Source organism: Tiliqua scincoides, chromosome 2, assembly GCF_035046505.1.
Source record: "Tiliqua scincoides isolate rTilSci1 chromosome 2, rTilSci1.hap2, whole genome shotgun sequence".
Lineage (NCBI taxonomy): Eukaryota > Metazoa > Chordata > Lepidosauria > Squamata > Scincidae > Tiliqua > Tiliqua scincoides.
Window position 1 is genome coordinate 16,770,200 of NC_089822.1, and position 17,686 is coordinate 16,787,885.

The following is a 17,686-nucleotide window of genomic DNA, read 5'->3' on the forward strand; positions in this document are numbered from 1 at the left end:
ATTTGGTGGGCCGCTGTGAGATACAGGAAGCTGGACTAGATGGGCCTATGGCCTGATCCAGTGGGGCTGTTCTTATGTTCTTATAAATGTTAACATGGGCAAGGGGGCAAACACTGTCCCAAAAACCAGCTCTTCCAGTTCTTTTTTTCACTGCTGCTATCAATTTTACAGCATCAGTTTCAAGCTGGTGGCAGAGCTTCTCTGGGCAGTACAGCAATGGAACAGACTACCCCCAGAAGGTTGTAAACTCTCCATTGCTAGAGATCTTTAAGCAGAGACTGGATAGCCATTTATTGGGGATGTTGTAGTTATGGACAGCCTGAATTGACAAGGGCTGGACTTAATGATCTTGAAGGTCCCTTCCAACTCTGATTTCTATTCTTTAGTCCTCCAAAAAGAAGTGAATACATTTTCCCCCCATGACTAGCATCTCTCAGATGCCTACTAATGAATACAAAGAATGGCAAAATGTAAAAGATTACCTCAGGATCCTTCGGGAAATCCAATGCTTTGCAGCTTTCAGGATTTGGAATGTCAGGATAAAAGGTTTCTTTAATCCTTTGGAAATGAGAACACTGACATTATTATCAAGGATTGTCACCAAGGTGTTCTACAGTATCCAATATGGCAAAATTAAAACAGCTTTTTGTGCCACGACATGAAGCATACCAATTAAGGAACTCCGCATAACATTCGGGTAATTAAACACACTCTGTCAATACACACATGAAGTATCATCACATGCTTGTTTAAAGGCAGTGATGTAGCTAGAGGGGGTGCAAAGCACTAAGTTTTTCAGGCAGCCTCACCACAGTATTCACCTCCATTCTTCTCCCCCACCATGGAATGGCTATGTTTAAAGGGAGTATGTTCCAGGTACACATATGCTACACTCTCCACTGAAATGAGAGGGAAATTTGCAGACAAATGCTGCCATGTCTGCACATAAGATAGCGTAGAGTTTTAGAGCAGGAGGTGTCTCTTTAAAGCCATCCTCTATTCCTCATCCTGTGGACTGAACGCATTTATTCTATTTTGTGCAAAAGTTGCTAAACGTTTTGAAACTGAATGCAACACTACAACTGAGTCTTTTAGGTTGTGTTAATTGACACACCATATCCAATCTTAAGAAAGCAAGCAATATTCTGTTATGGACACTGCATACCAGACAGGTGTGAAGGTCACTTTCTAAAGTATAGCCTGCACAGGGATATGGGATAACAGAGCACAACAATCTGTTTCCACAAAGGTGCCTCAGTCATGAAAGGTGCACACAGATATCCATTCATAACTTTTCAAAAGACTCATAAGTAACAATCACGAGAGCACCTCTGAAGCTCAGGGTAAAATCACAGGCATAATCCTACTGTCCCTGTGGGTGAGGGACAGGGCTGACAGCAACCACAAATCTTGACTGGATACCAAGGCCAGCCAAAATTTCTGGATCTTTAGCTGATACCATTAATAAAATGAAAAGGGTTGATAAATAGTGTAGCACCAGAGCTAACCTGCTTATATAACACCCCATATGATTGCTTGGGCTTGCAATGAAGCAAGCACACAGTCGGATGTGACTTGCAATGGCATACAAAATGTTAAGGTGCTTGTCTTGAATTGAGCACTGCCATTCTTTGAGACAGGAAAATTGTCTTTGGGCCTGCACTGCATAGAACACAAATAATGACTCTTCCCTTAAACGCTATATAGATGTTGTTTCCCTTCTCCACCCGCAGGCCACACCCGTAATACCTGTGCATTCCGTTTGGTTGCAATATGGTCTTCACAGGTACTGCTGCAGCCTCTTAATTACAAACACTAATTACATAACTGTCAGGGGGTCACAAGCTGACACTGGTGTGGTCACAAGCATTGGTCCTTTTCCCCCCAAACATTCACTGAACATGATGGGGGCAGAACAAATTCAGCCACATGTCTTGTTGACTGAGTCATATGACCTAAGCTCCACCTAGTAAAACTACTTTCACCCCTCTTTCCTCGATATGACATCAACAGCGAAAGTGTTGTCATGCGCTAAGACCCAAGTCAAGAACTGCTTCCCGTTCCTAAATTATTCTCCCCACAGCTGGAAAAAAATAAAGGTTGCTGAACATAAATAGTTACCATTCTCTCTTCCGGTAGCACAGGATGCTGGTTACTATTCCAAGTACAACAACTATAGCCACTGGGATAATTATGGCAATGATCAATCCCACTGCTGAAAAATTTGTGAGAGAGATGAGTATATAAATGAAAGATGAGTATATAAACTGCTAGAATTTCAACACTTGCTGTAGTTTATATAATAAAAAGGAACTAAACTGAATTGGTGGCTAAGCATTACCCCTTCGTACCATTAGCCAGACAGTAACAGACAGATTTAGAACTTAATTATCCAGCTAAATATATAGAAATAAACTGCACACATTCACATGCAAACTCCTCACATAAACATAAACACCCTCCTGCCCCCTGAAGACCATTGCCTAAACTGTAAAGTTCCAAAAATATTTATTTATTTAAATTATTTCTATCTCACTTTTCCCTCTGAATAAATGGAGCATTCGTGTCAATACTAATTTTACTGTTTTGAATACAACACAGGAAAATTGAGGATAAAGCTGTGATATAATTCTTCAGAGCAATGGTTCTCACACATTTAGCATCGGACAGAATGAGAATCTGTCAGGACCAACCGGAAGTGATGTCATGACCGGAAGTGACATCATCAAGCAGGGAAATTTTTAACTATCCTAGGCTGCAATCCTACCCACACTTACCCAGCAGTAAGTTTCCTTTACTATCATTGTTAAAAGAATATACATAGTAGTTTGTTCAGAGTACAGGTCTGTAACATTTCCCCAAATACAGTCACATATCACGGTAGCATCAAGACTAATATATTAAAAATAAAATATTGAATGGGGACCCATCTAAAATTGTCTCACAACCCACCTAATGAGTCCTGACCCACAGTTTGAGAAACACTGCTTCAGAGACACAGAGGGCTTCACAATTATTATTATTATTAATATTAATAATTAATGAAATTCTTCTGTATGTGTTGGATTGGCCACCATTCCCAAACTAAGGGACCAATCCTAAACTGTAGCAGAGCCGGAACTAAGTGTCAAACATTCCACAAGGCATGTCTGTGGCACCTAGAGAGGAGGGGCATTGCCACTGGGCCAGAGCCAGTCAATGCTGAGCCTCAGTGCCACTTCGAAACCATAAGAACAGCCCCACTGGATCAGGCCATAGGCCCATCTAGTCCAGCTTCCTGTATCTCACAGCAGCCCACCAAATGCCCCAGGGAGCACACCTGATAACAAGAGACCTGCACCCTTGCATCTGACAGCTCATTTCTAAAATCAGGAGGTTGCACATACACATCATGGCTTGTAACCCGTAATGGATTTTTTCTCCAGAAACTTGTCCAATCCCCTTTTAAAGGCATCCAGGCCAGATGTTGTCACCACATCTTGTGGCAAGGAGTTCCACAGACCAGCCACATGCTGAGTAAAGCAATATTTTGTTTTGTCTGTCCTAACCCTCCCAACACTCAATTTTAGTGGATGTCCCCTGGTTCTGGTGTTATGTGAGAGTGTAAAGAGCATCTCTCTATCCACTTTATCCTTCCCATGCATAATTTTGTATGTCTCAATCATGTCCCCCCTCAGGCATCTCTTTTTTAGGCCGAAGAGGCACAAATGCTGTAGCCTTTCCTCATAAGGAAGGTGCCCCAGCCCAGCAATCAGTTGCTTTCTTTTGCACCTTTTCCATTTCCACTATGTCCTTTTTGCAATGCGGCGACCAGAACTGGACAGAATACTCCAGGTGTGGCCTTACCATCGATTTGTACAACGGCATTATAATATTAGCCGTTTTGTTCTCAATACCTTTCCTAATGATCCCAAGCATAGAATTGGCCTTCTTTACTGCCACCGCACATTGGGTCGATACTTTCATCGAGCTGTCCACCACCACCCCAAGTTCTCTCTCCTGATCTGTCACAGACAGGTCAGAACCCATCAGCCTATATGTGAAGCTTTGATTTTTTGCCCCAGTGTGCATGACTTTACACTTTAACCAGCAGCGCCAGCTGGTAGTACAATAGTATTGTGGTGGGAGGAGATGGGAAGGGGGTGGAATGAAGTGGGGGAGGGTGGGGCGGGGGAGGAGCCAGGGTGGGAGGGGACAGGACCAGCAGAGCTCTTCTCCACTGGATCCTGAACTCCACGTTGGTCTGGAAGCAAAATAGCTGCCGCAGACTTGAGAAGCTCCATTGTGGGGCTTGGGGCTTTCCCCGGGATGGGGGGGAGGGGATGAAAGTCTCTTTCCCCTGAGGTGTCCTCCAGCAGTTGACACAGTGCCGCAGAATGCAGCAGTACCCACTCTGGTGCCGCTGCACCCGGTGGCACCACTGCCTTTAGGACTGGGCTGTAATTTCTCTCCCACCTCCCTGTCCATAACAATACCCACAAGACAGCTATTCAAATATCAAGATATAGATATACTTTTTACAGAATATGTTTGTGTTGTTACCTCTCTCACATTCCTCTGCAAAAATCACTATTTTGGCCACTGCATTGTTCCATAAAGGTAACCTTCTTCCCATCTCTAATCATCCTCATCCTCAATGACAGCCAAACTTAAATACGTGTACATAAAGAATGTACTCATTCTTTGCTACTCTTATCCTTCTCCTTCCCTACTGCCTTTCTCTCTCTTCAGTATAAATAATAAGTTCCCTGGGACAGGAGATTCACAAGCAAAAATAAAGTGCCATATATACTGATGGCGTTATAAAAAGTTATAGTTGCTGATTAACTTTGGGAAGCTATTATTCAGGGATTTGGAAGATATTTTCTTGCAGACTCTTATAGTGCTGTGCATCATGCCATTACTGCACAACTGCTGAGAGTAACATAACCAACCCCAAAGAAAATGTGCCACCACTTACAGTTTTCCTTTGTCACCACATATAAGCTGCTTGATGGTCCAATTCCTCCAGCAGTATAGCCATATAAATTCAGGTAGTAGCTGGTTTTCCCTTGAAGGCTGGATATTTGTAATGTATTTTGTTTTAGGTCAGTGATGTTAATACATGCCTCCGGGTGGCCTGGTTTTAGGAAAGGGGAATGCACACACATTAATAGAAAAATACACAGATATACAGCTGGATATCAGAGCAGACTAGGACATAATATTTGGCATAATAGGCATTAGAAAAGAGTGAGAAACATGAGTAAAAAGGCCAGTGAATCTCACAGCTTAACAGTAGAGGAGGAGGCATAAGCAACTCATTTGCATGTGAGGTTCAAATCAGTAATGGAGCTTCACTCCATTTTGAAGCCTGCAGTCTACCTTTTTTTAAATGATTCTTACTTATGGGACTTTAAGAACACAAAAGGGGTGTATCCCCCAAGTTTACATAGTCATTCCAAATTAAACGTAGGCTACAACCCACAGGAATAAGGATACTGATAACATTCTCTTCATCCCCAGATCTGAGAGGTCCAAATTGTCTGCACATGTTTTTAAAAATGGAATGGATCCATTGGGAATTCGCTCTTTTCCATTTCCACATTTGGTGCAGGGTACCCATGTACGTGCAGTTTGCTACAGTTTTCCATGTATACATGCTTTCCCCCCTTTATTATAGATGTGCATGTGTGCATTGATAAAACACTGCAAAAGAGAAATCGAGGTGAGAAGTGTGTGTGTGTGTGTGTGTGTGTGTGTGTGTGTGTGTGCGCGTGCGCGCAGAGATTGAGAAGCTTCATTCGTATTTCTGTCTCCACTCTGCCCATGAATACCATCAAATTGTTTCCTTGCTTGAAATGCAATTTCACATACAACAATTTGTGGTGAAAGAGGTATCATTTACCTGAAGTGCAACTTTTTAGGTTTTTGGAGCCTTCCTCCTCTTTGGAGAAATGAAGCATATAGCCCTTTAGAAAGCCACGGCTATCTACGACAGGAATATTCTCCCACTTAATCCAGATGGAGTCTGAAGTGGCCTTTTCTACCTTAAACAAAGGTGCAACGCTTGGCTCTGGGTAAGATGCAAAAAGAAAAAAAGAAAGGTAAACTTTGATTAACAAACACTCAACAAATGCAGTAAAGGTTTATTTAACCTAGCAAGCAAGACTCATTATACAAGTTTTGTTTGTTTCCATTTGGCTGTCAGTTGAAGAGTTTATTTACTATTTTTCACATTTTTATACCTCCCTTCCTCCAAGGAGCTCAGGTGTATATGGTTCCTTCCCTCCTTGTTTTGTCACAACAACCCTGTGAGGTAGATGAGGCTGAAGAGATAGTGATTGGGCCAAGGTCACCCAGGAAGCTTTATGGCTGAGCGAGGATTCGAACCTGGATTTTCCAGGTCTAAATCCAACACCCAAACCACTACACCATCCTAGCTCTATATGAAATACATTTGATTTTATATGAAACAATTTTATATTACAATAATACCCCAAGATACACTCATTTGGGTGACAAGAATTCAGCTTTACTAGGAGTTTCATTTAAAACCCCCCATTTCAGCTTTCCTCACATTTATGAGGACTCATTTGGATTTCTGGTGCTTCATGAGCAGCTAAACGTCGTGGGATGAAAACCACCATGTGGGCATCTTCACAATTGCATACTTGTGTTGAATTCTCTTCTAATGCTAGTGGTTTGCTAGTTTATAGCAGTGAAAATCTCATTCACTAAAGGAGGTAGAGATATAAATGTTGAGTATCATATGTACATTTTGTTTGTGAGCGTAGACATAAGTGTACAGTGCAAAATAGTTATGAAAGAGCTTAACGAGGGCAGGCAGCCATATTATAAATCAATTAAAGAAGGGGAGATGTCTTGTTAGGCTGTGATAATAACCAGTGTTAACTATTGATGCTTACTTGTGTCCATTTTAATGGGGTTTGGTGTTGTTTTAGCATTAATGGGTGTCAATTTTGGGGCTCAGGGATGCATAAAAATGTTCGCCGTTGAAATTAATGGCAATTACATTTTTGACTTCTGAGCATTCACCCTACCAGGGGTTTTTCAGGAACTAATTACTCTTGTAATTGTGGGGGAAGACTGCATTTCACTTTATTTGAAATAAACACTGGAATACAATCCATGAACAATTCTATCTCAATTCTTTCTTAAGAAAAAAATGCACTTACCCAATTCTTTTGTGTAGCCATGAACATATTTCAGGAGCTGATACCCATTGCTTTTGCAACCATAGAGAGAAAAAGTATATCGCACTCCTGGCTGAAAGAGAGCTGTGGGACAGAATCGTCATTACAAGATTGTTTTGACAGTATTATGAACCTAACCCATCAATGCACATTTTTACACAGAGAGTGCAGGTTAAAAAAACATTCATTCACTAGCCACATTGGAATTCTGTAAGGATTTGTGTTACTGCTATTGATTGGAGCCAAAGTTGTGGAAACACTTCATTAACTTATTGGGCAGCCCAATCCTAACCTGCACTGGCTCAGCCAGTTCACACGGCCTGTGCGATAAACAGTGCAGATTAGGAGCTGGCTGGATTTCTCCTCAGGGTTAGGGGATATTTTTCCCCTCACCCCAAGTAAAGCCCCAGTCTGCCCTATGGGGCTACTTGGATTTCCGCCAACTATTTTTTTTAATTAAGTATTTTATTTATTTATTACAGATACAGGTGAGGATAATGGGTTAGACTTTGGGCAGGTACTACACAGGTTACAAATAAGAATATGGCCCTAGATTACAACATGCAATATTCAAAAAAAAGAAAAGCAATCAAACGACTGAAAAAACAAACACAAAAGCTATCATATTTTGCCATTATAAAAATTTTTATTTATCTAAACACTCAATATTGTTTAACTAAAATTATCTATCCAATCATAAAAAGGCTTCCAATATTTTCTTACTCTACCTAAATCTCTCTTTCATTCTTTCTGTTAAAACTTCCATTTCTGCTATTTCATAAATTTTGTCTATTAAATTTTCTCTAGTTGGCACGTCTGTAGATTTCCAATTTTGCGCAAACAGTATTCTTGCCGCTGTAACAATATGTGCAATGAGGTATTTTCTATATTGGTCTTTAATTTCTGATGTCACATTTAGGAGGAATATTTCTGGTTTGAATGGTAATACACAATTCAATATCTCTTGCAAGAATTTATGTATCATTTTCCAGTATTTCTTTGCTTTTTCACATATGATAAAAGGTTCCTTCAACATCTTTACATTTCCAACACTTATTTGATGACCCAGAATACATTTTTGCTATGTAAAATGGAGTTAAATACTAATAAAACATTTTATATAAATTCTCTTTAAAAGACACTGCTTTAGTTATCTTAATATTTATATTCCAAATTTGTTTCCAGTCGTCCATCGATATTTTATATCCAAAATTTTTTGCCCAGCACACCATTGCATCTTTAACTATTTCGTCCTCCATTCTTATCTCCAGGAGAAAATTGTACATTTCCCCTCATCAATCAAAAATATTTTATCAAAACTTATATCTTCTTCATAAAAACCTATTTTCTGGTCTTCTCGTAATCTTGTTCTTATTTGCATTTCATTCCACCAGTCCAATTTTATTCCTTCCTCTTCTAACTCAAACTTACTTAAGATCTCTCCTTTAATATTCAACAGATCGTTATATGATTTATTTTGGTCTTTTTAAATCCAGTTCGGATTAGTTGCTATTTCAAGCAGTTTTATCCATCTGGGTAATTTAGAGTATATCTTGTATTTTATCTGTTCCCATATCCAAATTAAAGATCTTCTTAAAATGTGTTGTCTAAAATATCCATGCTGTTTGACTTTATCATAAAACAGGAATGTGTGCCAGCCTATTTTTAAATCATGTGCTTCTAAAATTAAAATTTTGGAATTTGGTACGAGTCCCCAATCTTTTATCCAGTTTAGGGCTGCCGCTTGGTAATATAATTCCCAGTCTGGTAATCCAAATTCTGCTCTTTTTTTATCCTCTTGAAGTAATTTCTGTCTTATTCTCGGTTTTTTACCTTGCCAGACGAGATATTTTACTTTGTTATTTGTAGTCCAAATTCTTTTAATCGTTTTATATCATTGTCTTTTATATTTTTAAGTATCATTTTGGTCTTCTGGTAATTTATTTTTAAACCTGCCACTTCCCCATATTCTTTTAAGTCTTCTATCAAAAATTTTATGGAGTTAAGTGGATCTTCCAAGATAAATACCAAATCATCTGCAAACCCTTGTAATTTGTATTCTTCACTTTTAGTTTTAAGCGATTTCATCCTGTTATCTTCTCTTATTACATTATTCAACATTTGTAGTGTCAAAATAAACAGTGGTGAAAGTGGACAACCTTGTCTTACTCCTTAGATTTCTGCCATTTCACTGGTGTAAATTCAAGCAGCCGAGTGTAAGGTTGCCTGGCCTGGAAAGGGGGTTAGGATATGGTGGGGGAGGCCTCCACTGATCCTGTCACCTCCTGGACCTGAATCCTTCCACACTCCACTTGACCAGAAATGCCCCTACCTGCCTCCCTTGCTTCGGGGGAGAGGAGCTCTGTGCTGCTGTTGGCTGTGGATGGCCCACCTGTCCACAGCTCTGAATGTCTGCAAATGGCAACCCTGGAAGCAATCTGGCAGTGCATGCAATGACATCATCACATCACCACCAAACTATTTTCACTGGGCTGTGCAGTTGCATCTGCGCACCAGGCACCGGCCTACCACTGCTTTGCAATGTTGCGGGGCAGGGGTGTCACCACCCTAGGGACAGGACACTCCAGCACACCACTGCTTAGGTGGTAGCATTCAGAACCAGATGAAGTTCCCAAACTCATCCTCAGAGCGTTTATTAAAACTGTTTTATCTAGAAGCATGAAAGACAATGAACCAAGCTCTGTCTTCCAGCACAGAATACATGGCTAAAGTCAGCCAAAGCTGGGGAAAAGACACAGCTATCACCTGAAAATCCAGGTGTAAGGCCAGGTTCACATTGACAATCCCCTAATCTACAAATCTAACCTTTCAGGAAGATTTCAGGAAGAACCTACATGTCAGCTTCAATTAAGAAAGAACTATTTCTGTTATGAACATAAGAAAATGAATCAGGCCACAGGTCTATCTAGTTCCACAATCCAGCTGCCTCTGGCTCAACAACAGGACCTGAAAACAGAATCTTAGACCTCATTAGGTAATTAGGGGAAAAAATTAATATCAAAAATTTAATAGTTTCCTTATACATAATCAGATATTGTTCCATCTAGCCCAGTGGTCTTCAAAGTCTCAGGTAAACTTCTTTAGTTTCTCAGGTAAACTTCTCTCAGCACTACTTGCAGAGATCCTTAACTGCAGGTGCTATGCATGGAACTGGCATATTGAACATGCCCTACCATGAAGCTATGGGGCTCCCACTGTCATTTGCATACACTCTACCACTAAAAACACTTTTTTTCCTTACCAGATTTGATCACGGCATTTGTTGCATTTGAAGGAAAGGCTTCCCAGTTGACAACACAGGGCTCAGACTCAGATGGCTGACACCATCTCACAATAAAGCCACAAATCACATTGGAGTCCGGAGGCCAAGCGATATAAATCCCATCTCCTGTTGCAATTCCATTCTCTGTGATGGCATCATCTGAAATGTAGAGCATGTCAACAGTTTAGGGCCAAATCTTATCCAACTTTCCAGCCTTGGTGTAGTTTTGCCAATGGGGTGTGTGCCGCCTCTTGTTGTGGGAGGGTAGTTATGGAGGCCTCCAAAAGGTAAGGGAACATCTGTTTCCTTACCTCGGGGCTGCATTGCAGCTGCATCGGTGCTGGCAAGTTGAACAGGATTGGGCCCTTACAGCCTAATTCTATCCACACTTTCCTGGGAGTAATCCCCATCGACTCTAATAGGACTTCTGAATAGACATTCATAGGATTGGGCTCTCAGTCCCAAGGGCCATTTAAAATTAATTCACCCAGTAAAATTTTAAAGTAATTCACACAGTAAAATTAATTCACACAGTCAAATTAATATTTGACTGTCCTCATTTGTTCAAAGAAGAGTTTTGTAAGGATGCATATGGAAGAACCACAATATCGTTGCTTCAGACCCAATAAATTCATCTGTGAAAATGAAACCTGTAGAAAAGATACCAGATCCAATATCATGAAGGGGACACCTTCAACAATTTCTCAATACCACTGTTCTACACTGTTCTGTATCTGCCAAGCTTGTTCTTAAGGGGGGGGGGTGTCTTAGTCGCTTCAATTGCTTATGGAGGTCTGTGGGATCATTCATGCTTATTGTGTTCTTCTCCAGTGCTTAGTTAATTTCTGGTACCCGTTTGCTCTTAATTTTTTTTAAAATGAACTTTATCTTTCTTTCAACCTGTTATTCTTTTAAAAATTATTTTAAAAATCTATCACTTATAAATCTTTTACATCAAAATCTTTATAAGAGTGTTGTAAAGTAAGCAATTTTATCTCCATACTGCAACTGAGGCTGAGAGTGAGTGGTTCTAATAAGTTCATGGCAGAGGTGAGATCTGGACAGAGGCAGTCCTGAGTTGCAGTTCATTCTCTTACCCACTCCACTACATAGCTCTTAATAGTACTATTGCCGTAGAAATGATTATAGTTAATTTGTTTGAGTGATTTAGAATGCTGGTTTTCTGGATTCTTTGCATATTGTTATTGCCACTTGCTGTTTATGTATATTATTGGCCACCTTCAGTCTTGGAAGACTATGGTATCGCTCTCTGAAAGGTGGTTCTGGAACAGCGTCTAGTGTGGCTGAAAAGGCCGATTCGGGAGTGACAATCCCTTCCACACCGGGAGCAAGTGCAGTCTGTCCCTGGTCTGTCTCCCTGGCTATGGGCCTTCCTTCTTTGCCTCTTTGCCTCAGTCTGTTGGCCAAGTGTCTCTTCAAACTGGGAAAGGCCATGCTGCACAGCCTGTCTCCAAGCAGAACACTCAAAGGTTTCCCATATGTTGAGGTTCATTCCTAAGGCTTTTAGATCCCTCTTGCAGATATCCTTGTAGCGCAGCTGTGGTCTATCCGTAGAGCACTTTCCCTGCACAAGTTTTCCATAGAGGAGATCCTTTGGGATCCGACCATCACCCATTCTCATGACATGACCAAGCCAACACAGGCGTCTGTTTCAGCAGTGTATACACGCTGGGGATTCCAGTTCATTCCAGGACTGTGTTGTTTGGAACTTTGTCCTGCCAGGTGATGCCGAGGATGTGTCGGAGGCAGCGCATGTGGAAAGCGTTCAGCTTCTTCTCCTGGTGTGAGCAAAGAGTCCATGACTCGCTGTAGAAGCAAGTGTACTCAGGAAGCAAGCTCTGTAGACCTGGATCTTGGTATGCTCTGTCAGCTTCTTGCTGGACCAGACTCTTTTTGTGAGTCTGGAAAATGTGGTAGCTGCTATATCGATGCGTTTGTTTAGCTTGGTATCGAGAGAAAGAGTGTTGGAGATCGTTGAGCCATGGTACACAAAGTCATGGACAACCTCCAACTCATGCGCAGAGATTGTAATGCAGGGAGGTGAGTCCACATCCTGAACCATGACCTGCGTTTTCTTCAGTCTGGTTGTCAGTCCAAAGTCTTGGCAGGCCTTGCTAAAACAGTTCATGAGCTGCTGGAGATCTTTGGCAGAGTGGGCGGTGACAGCTGCATTGTCGGCAAAGAGGAAGTCACATAGACATTTCAGCTGGACTTTGAACTTTGCTCTCAGTCTGGAGAGGTTGAAGAGCTTTCCGTCTGATCTGGTCCGGAGACAGATGCCTTCTGTTGCAGTTCCAAAGGCCTGCTTCAGCAGGACAGTGAAGAAAATCCCAAACAAGGTTGGAGCAAGAACACAGCCCTGCTTCACACCGCTTCGGATGTCAAAGGGGTCTGATGTGGAGCCATCATAGACTACAGTGCCCTTCATGTCCTCGTGGAAAGACCTGATGATGCTGAGGAGCCTGGGTGGACATTTGATCTTGGGGAGAATCTTGAAGAGGCCGTCCCTGCTGACCAGGTTGAAAGCCTTCATGGGATCTATGAAGGCTATAAAGATTGGCTGTCGTTCTCTGCATTTCTCCTGCAGCTGTCTAAGGGAGAATATCGGTGGTAGACCTGTTGGCTCAGAATCCGCACTGCGATTCTGGATAGACGCTCTCTGCAAGTACTTGGAGCCTCTTCAGTGCAACTCGGGCAAACAGCTTTCCTACAACACTAAGGAAAGAGATGCCATGGTAGTTATTGCAGTCACCCCTGTCGCCTTTATTCTTGTACAGCGTGACAATGTTTGCATCCCTCATGTCCTGTGATACTCCACCTTCTCTCCAGCAGAGACAGAGGATTTCATACAGCTCAGTGGCAATGATCTTTTTGCAGCACTTTAGGACTTAAGCAGGGATGCTGTCTTTCCCAGGTGCCTTGCCAGAGGCGAGGGAGTCCAGGGCCACGTGAGGTTCTGCTAGGGTTGGTTCACTGTTAAGCTCCTCCAACACAGGCAGGCACTCGATGTTGTTCAGTGCTTCCTCGGTTACTGCATTTTGTCAGAAATATAGCTCAGAGTAGTGCTGCACCCAGCATCCCATCTGCTGCGCCCGGTCCTGGATGACCTCACCTGTGGCAGACTTCAAAGGGGCAGTTTTCTTCTGTGTTGGACCTAGGGCCTGCTTGATACCATCATACATCCCGTTGATGTTGCCCATGTCAGCTACTATCAGTATCTGGGAACAGAGTTGGAGCCAGTAATCATTAGCACATCTCCTGGCAGTCTGCTGGACTTTGCTGCGAGCAGCTCGGAGGACCTGCAGGTTGTGCTCACTGGAACAGGCTTTGTATGCTGTTATCCTCTTTTCCTCAATGACTGGTGTCAACTCCTCAGAGTGGGCTTCAAAACAGCCTGCTGCCTTGTTGGTCTTCTTGCCGAATATGGACAAGGCAGTGTTGTAGACTGTATTCTTGAAATGTTCCCATCTGTTGGATGCATCTGCATTCACCGGGCCTGGAAGAGATTCCTCAAGCGCTTGTGCAAACTCCTCCACTTTTCCCTGGTCCCGGGTCTTGCTGGTGTCAATGCGAAGTCTTCCTTCCTTTTTCGTGTGGTACAGTTACTTAGTTAGCAGTTTCACTCTGCTGCACACCAGGGAGTGGTCAGTGTCGCAGGCAGCACCCTGATAACTGTGTGTGATCTTGATGCTGGGAAGGCTGAAGCATCTGGTGAGAATTAGGTCGAGCTGGTGCCAGTGCTTTGATCTTGGGTGTCTCCAAGAGACTATGTTGGGGTTTGTGTTGAAGAAGGTGTTGCTGACGCAGAGACCGTGATGACAGCAAAGCTCTAGCAGGTGTTGGCCATTTTCATTCATCCTCTCAGCACCAACTCTAGCATTGAAATTGCCGAGGATGAACAATGGCTCTTTTTCAGGGATTTTCTTGATAGTGGCGGCCAGGTCATCATAGAATTTGTCTTTAGCTTCTGCTGAAGATGACAGAGTTGGTGCATATGCACTGATGAGAGTGACAAGTCCTGGTGATGAGTGGAGCTGCAGGGACAAAATTCTTTCACTTCCTGCAGAAGGTGGGACGATAGATTTCATCAGGGTATTTCTGACCGCAAAGCCAACACCATGTTCCCTGGTCTCGTTTGGTGGTTTTCCCTGCCAGAAAAATGAGAAATTTCTCTCCTTGACAGATCCTGAGTCCAGCAGCCTTGTCTCTTGAAGGGCAACGATGTACATCTGCAGTCTGCTCAGCTCTATGTTGATGACAGCTGTTTTGCGGGCGTCGTCTATTTCTTGCAGGTCGTCAGAGGCCAGGTGTCATTGTCCCAACGTTTCAGGTGCCCAGCTTTAGGGCAGGAGTTTTCCATTTTCTGTTGCTTGGTGCAGAGTTGTCAATCCGCTTGTCGGTTTTCACCCTAAACCCCATGCACCCCGTGAGGTTAACGGACCGTGGCGAGGCAGCATCTTACTGGCTAGGGACTGCCCAGCTTAAGGCGGGCGGTAGCTGCCCAATGAGATGCAATGATCTCTCCCACCGTCGGAAGCAGCCCCTGGCGTCACGCTCTGTATGTTATTGTGCTTAATATTCTATTTTATGATATAGTTACATTCTTATTTTTTTCACCCTGGGGCAGCTGAAGGATTGCGGTCAGTGGGATGCATTGAGATAGACAGACTTTGAAAACTGCTGTGACATCCTTGCCAGTATTTTCCCAACAAGATATTGAGGCAAACCAATCTTAATATGCACTTAAATTGGACTACCTTCTAATAATCTGATTTAGGTCTGTGAAAAGGTCAATGGGATTATATTGGCCTAAACTCAGTTTCTCTAGCTCTGTGCAGCAAGCTCTGTGCAGCAACTCACAGCTGAGGCAGTAAGTCTCAAACAAAACCCAATTACTTTCATTCTAGTTCCTCTGAAATCGATAGCTCTGCCAAGCCTTTAGTGTTGGATTATTAACTGCACAATCTCATGTTTTCTCTTTTTCCATATAACTTGCTTGGTAGCTAAAGTAATCCATTAGAGTGGTGATTCATTATCTACTCAGCTTGGAACAGCACCAAATGCCAAATATAGACCTGAACTGGCACGCTTCAGGGCGGGAAAAAAAGCTCAATTGTAGATACTACCTGTATATTGCAGATAAAATTCTGAATATGGAAGTAAGAAAATTACACAGGAGACACACATTCACACAGTATAGCTGGAACAAGAAAGTCCCATATGGGCCAACGGAATGTACCCCCAAATAAGTCCCTTTCAAACACATCCACTTTATCCTCATGGCAACCTAGGAATACACAATGTGCAGCGCAATCCTAACTGCACATTAGATTGGTGCAAGTCCCTTGTATCAGACTACGAGGTTTCCCAAATATGCTGTAAAGCATGTTTGCATCTCCTCACGAGGAAGCTGCGCCAGCACACAGAGGTGCACTGGAGCACAGAGGCTGTATCCAGCTTCCGTGGCAGCTTCCCCCAGGTAAGTTGCATCGGCCAAGCTTGGCCAATGCAAGATTCGGGGGGGTGGGTGGGAAGGAGGCATTCCAGAGCAGGGGGACGGTGAGCGCAAGCAGGGGAGAGCAAGCAGGGGAGAGCGATCCCAGGCTGGGCAGGGGGAGTGGGCAGCAGGGTTAGGATTCAGCTGTTATGCCAGACCCCAACCCCCATTCCTGAGCAGTGCAGAGTGGTTTCAAGCAGCTCCACTCTCCTCAGACTTGTGCCACCTCAGGAGGTGGCGCAAGTCCAAGTAGATCCATAGGGGCTGCAGTGACTTACCCAGATATAAGGGGAAGCGTTTCCCCTTACCTCGGACTGAGCCACTTTGGGCACCTACCCTGCACTTGATACAGTGCAAGCCTCCTTGCTTAACTGTTCCAGCACAAGATAGGATTGCACCCTAAGCCTTGTCCAACTTCTTCATGGCCATTTCAAAAAGGACTTGGATGTGAAAATATCAACCAAGACTGTCTGAAAGAATAAGAACATAAGAACATAAGAACATAAGAACAGCCCCACTGGATCAGGCCATAGGCCCATCTAGTCCAGCTTCCTGTATCTCACAGCGGCCCACCAAATGCCCCAGGGAGCACACCAGATAACAAGAGACCTCATCCTGGTGCTCTCCCCTACATCTGGTATTCTGACTTAACCCATTCCTAAAATCAGGAGGTTGCGCATACACATCATGGCTTGTACCCCATAATGGATTTTTCCTCCAGAAACTCATCCAATCCCCTTTTAAAGGCGTCTAGGCTAGACGCCAGCACCACATCCTGTGGCAAGGAATTCCACAGACCGACCACGCGCTGAGTAAAGAAATATTTTCTTTTGTCTGTCCTAACCCGCCCAACACTCAATTTTAGTGGATGTCCCCTGGTTCTGGTATTATGTGAGAGTGTAAAGAGCATCTCCCTATCCACTCTGTCCATCCCCTGCATAATTTTGTATGTCTCAATCATGTCCCCCCTCAAGCGTCTCTTTTCTAGGCTGAAGAGGCCCAAATGCTGTAGCCTTTCCTCATAAGGAAGGTGCCCCAGCCCCGTAATCATCTTAGTCGCTCTCTTTTGCACCTTTTCCATTTCCACTATGTCTTTTTTGAGATGCGGCGACCAGAACTGGACACAATACTCCAGGTGTGGCCTTACCATAGATTTGTACAACGGCATTATAATACTAACCGTTTTGTTCTCAATACCCTTCCTAATGATCCCAAGCATAGAATTGGCCTTCTTCACTGCCACCGCACATTGGGTCGACACTTTCATCGACCTGTCCACCACCACCCCAAGATCTCTCTCCTGATCTGTCACAGACAGTTCAGAACCCATCAGCCTATATCTAAAGTTTTGATTTTTTGCCCCAATGTGCATGACTTTGTGCATTCATTCATTGCAGGTCATATGAAGATTAAATTAAGCTGCAAGGTTGTGTTTGAAAGGCACTCACTTGTGAGTAGGTCCCACTAATAAGCTGAAAGCAACAGGCATGGGACAAGAACACGTAAGTGGAATTCTTAACAAGACTGAGAACAAGTCAAAAACCACTCATGGAGAGCAATTCCTCTCAAATTTCATACAAGATATCTCTGTGATACAGTTGCTCACATGCAGGAAATGAACATGATCTCATACAAATTTGCACCACCAGCATTCAGGTTATCACATATCAAACATTTCCAGGAGCTTGA

General features: G+C 43.0%; 1 protein-coding gene across 1 annotated transcript in view; it reads right to left on the bottom strand.

Moving 5' to 3' along the window:
* LOC136639870 (leukemia inhibitory factor receptor-like) overlaps window positions 1-17,686 on the bottom strand; it is a 93,610-nt gene that overhangs the window by 3,440 nt on the left and 72,484 nt on the right. The window contains exons 14-19 of the mRNA XM_066614466.1: window positions 10,459-10,638; window positions 7,179-7,280; window positions 5,888-6,055; window positions 4,961-5,119; window positions 2,122-2,215; window positions 483-558 (exon numbers count right to left, since the gene is read on the bottom strand). Of these exons, the coding sequence (XP_066470563.1) occupies window positions 483-558; window positions 2,122-2,215; window positions 4,961-5,119; window positions 5,888-6,055; window positions 7,179-7,280; window positions 10,459-10,638 (779 nt within the window). The remainder of the gene's footprint in view (window positions 1-482; window positions 559-2,121; window positions 2,216-4,960; window positions 5,120-5,887; window positions 6,056-7,178; window positions 7,281-10,458; window positions 10,639-17,686) is intronic.